The sequence below is a fragment of the Leucopleurus acutus genome (assembly GCF_964270905.1).
Source record: "Leucopleurus acutus genome assembly, chromosome: 15".
NCBI classification, from domain to species: Eukaryota; Metazoa; Chordata; class Mammalia; order Artiodactyla; family Delphinidae; genus Leucopleurus; species Leucopleurus acutus.
In genome coordinates, this window is record NC_139157.1 from 49,905,563 (window position 1) to 49,919,180 (window position 13,618).

Genomic DNA, 13,618 nt, shown 5'->3' on the forward strand with positions numbered 1-13,618 from the left:
CCAGATCACTCATATGCACAAAATAATGCAGCCACTTTGGAAGACAGTTTGGAAGTTTCTTATAAAACTAAACATGTAGTTATCATATGATTTAGCAATTATACTTTTAGACATTTATCCCTGAAAAATGAAAACTTATGTTCACACAAAAACCCATATACAAATGTTTATAACTGCTTTATTTGTGATAGCCTAAAACTGAAAACAATCCAAATATCCTTCAATAGGTAAATGGTTAAACTGTGGCACATCCATAACATGGAATACTACACAGAAACTTTTAAAAATGTATTAATACTTGGGTGGATTGCAAGGGAATTGGCTGAGCAAAAAAAGCCTCTCAAAAGGTTACATACTGGGCTTCCGTGGTGGTGCAGTGGTTAAGAATCCACCTGCCAATGCAGGGGACATGGGTTCGAGCCCTGGTCACGGAAGATCCCATATACCGCGGAGCAACTAAGCCCGTGCGCCACAACTACTGAGCCCACGTGCCACAATGAAGCCTGTGTGCCTAGAGCCCATGTTCCTCAACCAGAGAAGCCACAGCAACAAGCCCGCACACCACAATGAAGAGTAGCCCCCACTAGCCGCAACTAGAGAAAAGCCCACGTGCAGCAACGAAGACCCAACGCAGTCAAAAATAAATAAAATTTTTTTAAAAAAGGTTACATACTGTATGATTACATTTATACAGCATTCATGAAATAAAATTATAGAGATGGTAAACAGATTAGAAAATGCTAAGGGTTAGGGAGCAGGATGATGTGTAACTATAAAGGGATGGAATGAAGAAACCTTATAGAGGTGGAATAGTGCTGTATCTTCATTGTGGTGATGGTTACATGAATATACACATGTGATAAAACTATATAAAACTACATATACTCACACACACACACATACATATACACACACAACTAAGTGAATAAAAAACGATTGAAATCTCCATAAGTTCTGTGTATTGTACCAATTTCAATTTCCTGGACTTTATACTATATTTATGAAAGATGTTACCATTGGGGAAAACTGGTTGAAGATACATGGGACCTCCCTTTATATTTTTTTGTTATCTCCTGTGAATATATAATTTTTCAAAATAAAAAGTGAAAAACAAAAATAGACACTTATGGTTAGGATATGGAACAATGGTAACTGCTGATTGGAACATAAACTGGTCCAATCACTTTGGACATTATCTCGTAAAGCTAAGGTGCATAACACTTATGGCCCAGCATCTTAGAGAAACTCCTGAACACATGCACCAAGAGGTATGTACAAGAAAGTTCTTAACAGTGTTTTTTATAATAATAAAAAGTGAGAAACAAACCAAATGATCACTGAAAGAAGAAAGGAAAAAATATTTTTAGCAATAAAAAGCAGCAAACCATAGGTATATGCATCAATTGGAAGAATCTCATAAACTTAATGCTGAATGGAAAAAGAAAGCTGCTGAAGAACACGAACAGAATAAGTCCATTTACATAAAGTTCAAAGCATAACCCTAAAACATGTATTTCTTAGGAATACTTATTTGGCAAAGTAATTTTTTTAAAAAAAGCCAGAGAATGATAAAAGCAAAATCAGAATTGTGGTTAATCCTTGGACGGAGGGAATACAATTTAGGAGAGATATATGCTGGGGCTTAACAGTGCTGGTAATGTTCTATTTAAGCTGGGTGGTCACTATACCAAGTGCTAATTTCATTATTATCCTTCGAGCAGACATTTTTTGTTATATATACTCCTTCATGAAACATTTTTAAAAAGACACTGCTGAACTACATTCTTTTTTTTTTTTTTTTGCAGTACGCGGGCCTCTCACTGCTGTGGCCTCTCCCGTTGCGAAGCACAGGCTCCGGACGCGCAGGCTCAGCGGCCATGGCTCACGGGCCCAGCCGCTCCGCGGCATGTGGGATCTTCCCGGACCAGGGCACGAACCCGTGTCCCCTGCATCGGCAGGCGGACTCTCAACCGCTGCGCCACCAGGGAAGCCCTGCTGAACTACATTCTTAAAAGTAAATGATTTCACTATTTTTGTAGGAAGGATTGAACTAAGGTGACCAATTGTCTCAATTTGCCCATGATACAGAATTTTCAGTAGTAAAACTAGGAAAGTCACAGGCAAACTGGGGTGAATTGGTCACTCTAGTTAACACTTCACCAAGAGAATAATCAATAAACTGAGCATATTCCATAATGAAAACAAAATATTCCCAACTCTAAATGAAAATTTAGATATCTTAACTATTATAGACATTCAATTTTTTTTTCTGAAAATTAAAGAAATAAAATGGCTTAGAGGTAGAGAAATCACAAGTTTGTGAGTCAGTTCTTATTCACTCAGAGTTGCCTGGTGACCCTGGACAACCATTCAACCTCTGTACTTCAGTAACAGTAATTTCAACTAATGGAAAACAATGGTCTGGTCTAAGGCTATTTCAAGCAGTTATAATTAAGAGTAAAAGAAATTTAATTCTTTTAGTTACTATATTGGATGAGATCTCTGATTGATTACAGTCTAACCTTTTAAGAGAATAATGAAAACGTCACAGGAAAGGCTTCCATCATCTTGCTTACCACATTCAAACAGCCTGATTCTTTACTTCCAAGCTTACCTTATACTGTTGTCGCTTACCATCTAGAAGTATAGCTCTAATCATTTGCCTACAAGCCTGCAATGGTTCCCAATGACTTATAGAATAAAAGTTCAAATTCTTAACATGGCATTGAAGATCAGTCATAATGTCACCTCAAGCTATATTTTCAATTTCAGTCTCATATGACACCATCTCACACCCAGTACTGGACAATTACTTATCGTTTCGTGGAAAAACCAACTATACTCTCAGACTGTAAAACACTTCTCCTCATCTCTATCAATACTTAGTAATTTTCCAAGGCTGCCTTTAATGCTGCTTCTTGCATGACCCCTTCACATATTCTTTATCTATACAGCACCACAGTACTTTGTTTATACCTTCATTAAGTTTTTATTATACTCTGTCTTATATTTGTATATTTATCTGCCTCTCTGTAAATTCCTGTGTTATTTATCTTTTTACTACCTAAAGGTACTAGTCTATGTAAATCAAGATGTATGAATTGAATGAACTACATTCAGGATATGGAGTGTCAGTGAGACAAGCAGGACTCTCATAGAGGTCTCAAAATCAGATCCTACCTTCAGCAAGCAACTAAGTGTCCCTGCCATCTTTAAAGGGAGGCATTATTACAGGCAGATCCTATGAACTTGGGACTTGAACTAACTACTTTTTAAAAGTGATTTTGCTGTTAATTACTTTTTCTTTTCTTCCAGCAGCTACCTTTTCTTTCCTTCATTTCTTTTCCCTTGTTTCTCCCTGTACCTTATTAAAATTTTTTTTCCACTAACTCATCAAAGGATGCCATAAAACACAAATACAAAATTAAGTCAATAATTTTTCCACTTGCAAATTACTTATAGTAATTTTCTATTTGGCTTTGCAGCTTCTAATCTTCCTGTAGAGACAAGAAAGCATACTTGAGGAAGGAAATAAGCTAAAAAATCAACATAAATTGCATTGGGAAAATGTTTTTCATTACTGTATTTTGCAAATTCTTTGAAAGAAAAAAATCTGTGAAAAATGCAGCCAAACTATTAAATAGTAACTCTTATTTATGGAATAAATGACTAGCTAAAGTTAAGTATAACGTTTCCTCCATTATCGTATCCATAGGGCGAGCCTATGGCAGTGGCCAGAACTTGCAAATAGCATGCCTGGTTCCCACAGCAAAGAACACACACAAACACTACATGCATATTGAGTAAACAGTAATGATGGTCATCAAAACTATAATTTCAGAATCATGAGATTAAAAGGGATTAACATTTTCTTTCTTACCATTATAAATAAGAAAGTTTAATATAATAAACCCCAAACATCAACTCATCTAAACAAAATATTATTGGTAAATCTATAAAGTACTTCCCCAATCTTTATTTTTAGGCAAATCCAAAGGCTATGAGCACAGAAAAAAATAAATAATTTACCTAGAGAAATGACTATAATTTATAATACAATATAATTTAATACTGTATCTTTGTCTTTTTATTGTGCATATATTATATAAAACTGCTTCTAGGATCTATTGTGCTTGTCAGTATCTATTGTGTTGTTTACTGCCTCTTTCGTAAAGTATCCAAAGTACATTTCTCTAACAGTTTAGTACTAGGAAAATGTTTGTCTTTCTAGAAAAACTGGAAGGCTTATTGTTATTTCACAAAGATAGATGTACTGCCTATTATATGCTCCTTTTTGCTTTGGCTGTTAAGCAAACTCAGAGCTAGGTTTTGCACTCAACTGCTGTTACTTTCTTTAACCTAGGTTTTATGGAATTTTCTGTCCTCACACCCCAAACCATCATTACTTGACTCATGTTTTTAGGCCCATTTCAAAGCATTGTCTTGTATTATAAATCTTTTCAAACTTTTTTTGGAAATGGATAGGTATAAATATTAAAAAGGTGAAGAAATAAGTATTAGCAAGAAATAAGTATTAGCAAGATAAGAATAAAGTGTTTGCATACCTTTGAAGATTTCTTCTTTTCCTTGGAGCGCTTTGGATTTGATACTGAAGACATCAAAATTCTACTAATTTCAAGTTCAGTTTGAAGCTACAATATTGAAAAAAAAAGTCTTAAATTGATTTTTAACAAGTTCCTTCTTCTTCAAAAACATTATAATGAGGATCAGATCTCAATTTACAAAGACAAAATATTTTTTGAGGAAGAAAAGAAAACCTCAAACACTATTTTTTGTGTGAAAAAGTTACCAGGTCTACTGGTAATTACAATCATTTTCTGTTTTAAGAGAATGAATTATTTTATATATCTCAAACTGAAAACAATCTATAGCAGGAATTGTTTCAACTGAGAATATATATATGTTTGTCAGAATTTCAAAAGACCAAAAGATCTCTTGGCAATACATCCAAGTATATAAATATACTGGCTGACTTATTGAGAACTTCAGTATTATAGCAAAATGAGACAAAATATAACAAGCTAGGAAGCAGAAATTAGAGTCTAGAATACAGGCTTCAGTTAATAAAGTACAATGAAACGTACATGATTTTAATGTGATAGATGATATAGTGCTCTATTTACCTGAGAAGCTTTGTCTTGAAAGAGCTTACGCTGATGTTCTTCTTCCTTTAGTTTTTCCTCTAAATGTTTAATCTTGCCCTGCAAAAGAATAAAAAATCTGGGATTATTATACAAAAACTAAAGCCAAATATCTTATATTCCTTTTCCAAATAGAGTCCTTAGGGTATTGATTCTTGATAGTTTGGTAAATTAAAGCAGAAAGTAAGAAAAAGGAATGGCAAAAGATGCTAAATTTTTCTTGGCTTTCTTCCTATGCTTCTTTACCTGCTATTATATACAAGAAGAACAAAGGAAAAGCAAAGAATGTATATGCATAGGCTCTTTTAACTTTCATCAACAAAATCATAATAATGAAAATTTGGGAGGTTTTAAAGGTCTAGAATGTCAAACAATTATAGTCTTGGGTCTCAATGTTTCATTCAAAATATAGACAAATTACAACAAACATCTATTTATGCTGTACTTAGGGAAACAACAGTAATATACATGAAATGATATGATTTGACTCATACCATGTATATACTGTATAACCTTATACACATAAGTATTTCATCTTATATCCATGGTGTAGTTTAGAATAGGAAGACAGTACTATTTCAAAGGGTGAGCTTCCTGAGTGTTGGAAAACTCAAGGAAGGCTTCACAGAGGAAGCAGGACTGGGAGAAAGTCCTATGAAATGGATAGGATTTGGGTGGAAAAGGAGAGGGTATTTCAGGACAGGATCTAGAATAGGCTTAACTTAATTGTAAGTGGTGAAAGGCAATCTTTTCAATATCCTTTAGGTAAATTACTTAACGAATGAAAATGTTCTGCCATTGCAGAAGAAACCAAAACTACAATTTCACATCAAAAGGCAAGCTCATTCATGCTGTGATAGAATATATTAACTTTTCATCTCTATAGGCAGGAATTCATATCTGGATTACTAAAAGTTGTTAATGACGTTTTACGAATCTAATTTTACTGCATATTCACATACAGTGTAATTATGCTTAATACTAAAGATTTATTCCTGGCATCACCACTTCAAAGAAACAAGTAGAAGCTTACCTCAGCAGTTTTCTGAGTTGTTGTAAGTATAAAACATTCTTTTTCTAAGACATCAAGCTTTTCAAGTTTTGCTTGCAGCTTCATATGATCCTGTTCTTTTTCCCTTTGAAGCTGGGCCTGGAAAGGAAAAAAACAAAACCTAAGTTTGGCAAGTGATGCCAATGGCTCAAGAGTAATACAATTTCTAAGAATTCAAAGTATAATATAAATCTGTCATAAGAAACACGCACATACATGTACATACTTCAGGTGCTTATGAGCAAAAAACAAGAAAATAAAATACTTTTAAAAAACAAATATAATGTGTAAAAAAAGATATTAGATCAATGGAACAAAATCTTCTATGTATCTTTATATAGTATTTCTTACTATGGAAAACATCATCAGTGAAACGTGTATTAAATAAATAAAGGTGTTATTCACAAGGTGACCAAACCAGTCACTGATTTACCCCCTCTCTAACTATAACATAGCAAAGTAACTATCAGAGGAATAAAACATACAGAGAACTATCTTTTATTAACTTAAAACTGCTCTAAAAAAATAGTCTATTAAAAAACAAAAAACTGAAACAACCAATAAACAGAGTCTTGGTGACCTGTGGTCTAACATTCAATTGGAGTTATAGAACAAGAGGAGAGAGAAGTCAGACAAGGATAATTATTTGAAGGATAATGGCTAAAAATGTTCCAATTTTGATGAAAAATATTAACTAACATATTCAAGAATCTAAAACAAACAAACAAAAAATAACCCAAGCAGAATAAATACAAAGAAAACCCCATTTGGGCACATTATCAAATGGTGGAAAACCAGTGATAAAAGGGAAAAAAAGCAGCCTGAGAAATAACACATTATGCACAGAGGAATGAAGATAACAATTCTCATTAGAAACTATGAAATCCAGAGGACAATTGAGAGAACAGTTTTAATGTGCTAAAAGAAAAAAAGCATCAACTAGAATTCTATATCCAGTGAAACTATCCTTCACCAATGATGGTGAAATAAAGCCTTTTCCAGACAAATACATGCTAAGAGAATTCCCAGCATACTTTTAAAAGAAGTACTTCAGACTAAAGGAAATGACACTAGATGAAAAATTGATTCTACATAAAGAAATAAAAAGCACTGGGAATGGTAAAAATGTGGATAAATATCTCCTTGTTTCTTAATTTTCTTTAAAGGAAAACTGATCATTTAAAGCAGAAACAAAAACAATGTATTGTGAGTTATATAACATATGTAGAAATAAAATATATGAAAACTGTAGCACAAAGGGAGACAAGTGGAAGCATACTGTGGTAAGGATCTAATATTACATGTGAATGTTTTAATACTAATTCATGGCAGACTGCGGTACGTTAAGAACACATATTTTAACCTGTAGAGAAGGTGCTAAAAAGGAGAAGGAGAAGGGAAAAAGTACAAGAAGAGAAGTCAATAGAATATAAGAAGAAACCACTAGAGAACTTAAAAAATATTTTTAGCTGAAAGATAATGAAAATACAAAATATCAAAATCTGTGGGATGCAAGTAAAGCAATGTTTACAGGGAACTTGATAGTTTTAATCACAAGATATAACATTTAAAAAGAAATAATAAAAGTTTTAAAATCAATAATCTAAGTTTCTAACAAACAAAGGTAGGGAAAAAATAGCAAATTAAACCCTACATAAATAGAAGGAAGGAAATAATAAAAATGAAGTGAAAATCAATGAAATAGAACATAAAACTTTAAAAAAAATTTTTTTTGAAAAAATCAAGAAAGTTGATAAAGTGATAGGTAGAGTGATAATTTTAAAAAGAGCAAAAATACAACGTAGTAATATCAGGAATGAAAGAGGGACTTCTCTAAAGACACAAGAAGAAACGAAAATCTGGGTAGCCCAATCTCTGTTACAAATAAATTGAATTCATTATTCAAAAACACTTTACATTTAAAGAAAACTCCAGTCCCAGATAGCATCTATCAAATTTGAATTCTATCAAACATTTATGGAGGAAATAACACTACTCTTATACAAGGTCTTCCAGAAAATAGAAGAAGGAATCTTCCCAACTAATTTTATGAGGCCAACAAAACCATAACACCAAAACCAGACATTATAAGAAAATTACAAACCAAGATTCCTCATGGACAAAGGCACAAAAATAGTTAAGCAAAATATTAGCAAACTGAATCAAGCAATGTAAAAAAAGAATACTATTTTAAGATTGATTGGGGTCTATACCAGGAATGCAATGTTGGTTAACATTTGAAAATCAAACAGTGTAACTTACCATGTTAACAGAAGGAGTGAGAAAAATCATATGACCCTTTCACTAGATGTAGAAAAAGCAATTCACAAAATTTGATACCCATTCACAATAAAAGCTTTTAGCAAACTAAGAATAGAAAGTAATTTCCACACCTTGATAAGGAACAACTATGAAAAACCTAGAGGTAATATCCTAGTGAAAGACTGGCATCTTTCTCCCAAAGATCAGAAACAAAACAAAGATGTCAGTCCTTACTACTCCTAATTAACACTATACTAGCTGTAATAGCCAGAGCAATAAAGTATGAAAAAGAAATAAAAGCCAAAAAATTTGGAAAAGGAGAAATAAAGCTGTCTTTATTCACAGATGACATGATTGTGTATAAAGAAAATCCTTTGAAAATATGAAAACTACTAGAATAAATTTAGCAAGGCTGCAGGATACAAAGTCACATAAAAATCAACTATATTTTTATATGCTAGTAATAGAAAAGTGAAAAAAGTCCAATATTGCTCATAATAACATTAAGAATACAAAGTTCTTAGAGATAAATTTAACAAAAGATGTGCAAGACCTCTCATAAAAACTACAAATCACTATGAAGAGAAAGTAAAGAAGACTGAAATAATAGAGAAATATACTATGTTCATGGATCAGAAGATTCAATATTTTCGAGTTATCAATTTTTCCCCAAATGATCTATAGATTTAACAATATCCCAATCAAAATCTCAGCAGACTTATTTTTTAGAAAATGTTACACTGGTTATAAAATTTATATAGAAGTGCAAAGGATCTATAATAACAACAAAAAGAACAAAGCTGGAAGATTCACACTACTTGATTTCAAGACTTATTATAAAGCTACATGGTATTAGTGTAAGAATAGACCAAAAGATAATACAGAGTCCCAGAAACAGACTTTTTCTATCTTTGCCAATTGATTGTTGACAAAGGTGCCCAATGAATTCAACAGGAGAAAAGAAATCTTTTAACAAGTGGTGCTGGAACAACTGGGCATCCACATGGAAAAAATTTAACCTTGAATATTTCCTCTCACCATACAAAAATTAATTGCAGATGGATCACAGGAAAAAAATGAAAACAAAAAGCTTTTAGAAGAAAATATTTTGGAAAACAGTTTCACAGTTTCTTATAAACATACACCTACCCTGTGGTTCAGCAATTCTACTACTAGATATTTGTCCAAGAGAAATTAAAACATATGGTCACAAAATAATTTGTACAAGAATGTCCATAGCAGCTTTATTCATAATATCTCCAAACTGTCCATAGCAGCTTTATTCATAATATCTCCAAACTTTATTCATAATATCTCCAAACAAGCCAAATGTCCATCAACAGAAAAATGGATAACCAACTTGTGGCATATCTATATAATGAAATTCTATACAGCAATAAAAGGAATGAACTACTGATACATACAGCAACATGGATTAATCTAAAAAACTTTATGTTAAACCAAAGAACCAGACACAAAAAAGTACATTTTCTATGATCCAATTTATATGAAGTTCTAGGACAGGCAAACTTAATCTGAAGTAAAATAAATCAGAATAGTAGTTGTGTTGTTGGGAGGTGGGTATAGAACAGGGAATAACTTGGCAGAGATATAAGAAAATTTCTGGGGTGATAAAAATGTTCTGTTGGACTTCCCTGGTGGCACAGTGGTTGGGAATCTGCCTGCCAATGCAGGGCACACAGGTTCAAGCCCTGGTCCAGGAAGATCCCATATGCCATGGAGCAACTGGGCCCATGCACCACAACTACTGAGCCTGCACTACAGCCTGTGTGCCACAACTAAGCCCACATGCCACAACTACTGAAGCCTGCGTGCCTGGAGCCCATGCTCCATTAACAGGAGAGGCCACCACAATGAGAAGCCTGCACACTGCAATGAAAAGTGGCCCCCACTCGCCACAACTAGCAAATGCCCACACACAGCAATGAAGACCCAACGCAGCCAAAAATAAATAAATAAATGAATTTATTAAAAAAATGTTCTGTTATTTGGTAGGACTATGGACTACATGAGCATATTCATTTATCAATAATCACTGAACTGTACATTTAAGACCTGTGTATTTCACGAGATGTAAATTATACTTCAATAAAAACATTTAAAAAATGGTTAAAAGTCACTGATCTACAATATTTAGCTAGCATAGGAATTTCTACGTTATTTTATAAGGTAAAATGTGAATAGGTGAATAGATAGATATCTTGTGCTTTTAATTGGCATTTCCCTGGTTACTAATGAGATTGATCAAGTTTTCTATAAATGTATGACCATTTGTGATTCCTTTTATCCTGCAAAATGCCTCTTCATAACTTTGCCCACTTTTCTACTGCTTTGTTACTTTTTGTATCTTGCCTAAAAAATCTCCCTTAACTCCAAGGTCATAAGGATATTGTTCCGTATTTGCTCCTAAAAATTCCAACGTTTACATTTAAGTCTTTAATCCATCTGGAATTGATTTTCGTGTATGGTAGGGATCAATTTCTTTCTGTTTTTTTTTCTCACACAGATAACCAATTTTCCCAAAACTGTTTACTGAAGTCTGACTTTTCTCCAATATTCTGCAGTGGCATCCTTGTTTTATATTGAGTTTCCACATAAGTGTGTCTGACTATATCCTATTCCTTTATTCGGGTGTCTATCCATACAAATATCATGTTAATTTTTATTTATTTTTTTGCGGTATGTGGGCCTCTCACTGTTGTGGCCTCTCCCGTTGTGGAGCACAGGCTCTGGACGCGCAGGCTCAACGGCCATGGCTCATGGGCCCAGCCGCTCTGCGGCATGTGGGATCTTCCCGGACCGGGGCACGAACCTGTGTCCCCTGCATCGGCAGGCGGACTCTCAACCACTGCGCCACCAGGGAAGCCCTATCATGTTAATTTTGATACCATCAATACAGTAAGACCTCACCTTATTCTTCTTCAGAATAGCTTGGCTACTCTTGGACCTTTCCTTTTTATATAAATTTTAGAATCACTTTTCCAGTTCCTTGAAAAACCTATTAAATTCTTGCCCATTAAAATCCAGTATTGACTGGTACTTTACCCATTTCCAACATAAAGCAAAGATCTTAGAACACTTAAACTATATTTACCAGTTCCCAATTTATGAGCTTATGTTCTCATTAATTTTAATCCTTTATATATATTTAAATACATAAATAAAACATTATTATTGCTGTTTTATACAATATTCATTTACATTTACCCATATATTTACCATCTTCGTTGTTCTTCATTCCTTCCTGCATCTCTGACCTTCCATCTAAGACACCTTTCCTTCTGTCTGAATAATGTCCTTCGGTGTTTCCTTAGAATGTATCTCCTAGTAACAAACTATCTCAGATTTTGTCAGTCTTAAAATGTCTTCACTTTACCTTTATTTCTGAAGGATATTTCCCCCCGGCATTGGACTCTAGATTGGTAGTTATTTTCTTTTACTGCCTTATTATATCCATTTTCTTCCAGATTCAGTATTTTCAGTTGAGAAGTCCACTGTTACTTTAATTGCTGTCCTTTTGAACATACCCTTCCCCACCCCCACCCCCCGCCTGCCAGCAGCTTTTAGGATTTTATTCTTGTCTTATTATTTCTTTTATTTCTTTTTATTTTTCCTACTTTGGTTTTATCTTCTTGAATCTGTGGTCTGATTTTTTTAAATCAATTTTTAAAAATTCCCAGCCATTATCTCTTCAAATATTGTTTCTGTCTTATTCTTTCTCTTTTCCTTTTGGAACTCCAATCACAGATAAATTTGACCTCACCCTAACTTCTGCCTCTTACTCTCTTTTCTAAATTTACTATTGTTTTGTCTCTTCATTGATCTGGACAGTTTCAGCATCTAGTTCACTAATTATCTCTTCTAATCTGCTATTAGATCCACCATTAAGTCCTAAATTTCACTTATTGTATTTCTTAGTTCTACAATTTTTATTTGGTTCTTTCTCAAATCTGCTCTGCCATTTTATGGTTTCTAATGCTCCACTGAAAATTTTGTTCCTATCTTCTGTCTCCTTGATTTTAGCAAGCATAATTATTTTAAAGTCTCTCTCTTCCAGAGCCAGTACCTAGCTGGAGATAACTTATGAGAGTGTTTATATAGTCTGTTATGTATGCTATCTCTTTTCATAGTGCTTTATCTCCTTCTCCCTGTTTATCTTTGACTGAAAGTTTCTCACTATGTAGAAGAGATGTTTATAGAAATAATTTGAGGTCCTTGGGAACATTAGCCATCCAGGATCACTTTAATCCAATTTCGGGGACTAAGATTTTCTGGATTACTCTGATAACCTAGAGCAGAGCTGTAATCTGGGTTGTTTTTCTTCTTGTTCACCATTACAAAGCATTCAGAGCACAGAAGATATACCACAGTTCCTACTCTTGGCAGGCCCTGGACTCTAATTTCCTTAGCCCCATAACCATGGCTTTCAAAAGTATTATTTAGCCTCTCAACAGACTCTTCTGGAATCAGAAATGCCCTAAGAAGGAAGGGACCTGAAACTAACCTCTGTAGAGCTCAACTTCTTTGGATTTAAGTCTGCACACAGATTTTTGAATTGGTGATTTTACATCACCTTGTTAACTCTACAATGCCTTTGTGTACTTTCTTTTCTTCCGTTCTTCCTCCCTCCCTCCCTTTCTTTTTAATTTTCTGTCCAGTTTTTTTGTGTTTTCCTCTACAAAAAGGTTGGTCCAAATGACCTAGTATGTATCACCGTAACTGGAAATTTCCTATATACAGCTTTATATCCTATTTAAGATTTTTAATATGACAATCTTCCCATGACATTAAATATTCTTTAAAAACATATTATAGGAGGCTCGGGCTTCGGTCGGAGCGCAGGGAGAGGACTGGGGTTGGCGGCGTGAACACAGCCTTCAAGGGGTTAGTGCACCACGGCTAGCCAGGAGGGAGTCCGGGGAAAACTCTGGACCTGCCGAAGAGGCAAGAGACTTTTTCTTCCCTCTTTGTTTCCTGGTGCGAGAGGAGATGGGATTAAGAGCGCTGCTTAAAGGAGCTCCAGAGACGGGCGCGAGCCGCGGCTAAAAGCGCGGACCCCACAGACGGGCATGAGACGCTAAGGCTGCTCTGCCGCCACCAAGAAGCCTGTGTGCGAGCAAAG

The 13,618-nt window shown here is 34.3% G+C and overlaps 1 protein-coding gene across 1 annotated transcript in view; it reads right to left on the minus strand.

Annotated features, from left to right (window-relative positions):
* The window catches only part of CEP57L1 (centrosomal protein 57 like 1), a 61,557-nt gene that overhangs the window by 4,844 nt on the left and 43,095 nt on the right, over window positions 1–13,618 (minus strand). Inside the window, exons 5-7 of the mRNA XM_082856023.1 lie at window positions 6,196–6,312; window positions 5,145–5,222; window positions 4,566–4,652 (exon numbers count right to left, since the gene is read on the minus strand). Of these exons, the coding sequence (XP_082712149.1) occupies window positions 4,566–4,652; window positions 5,145–5,222; window positions 6,196–6,312 (282 nt within the window). The remainder of the gene's footprint in view (window positions 1–4,565; window positions 4,653–5,144; window positions 5,223–6,195; window positions 6,313–13,618) is intronic.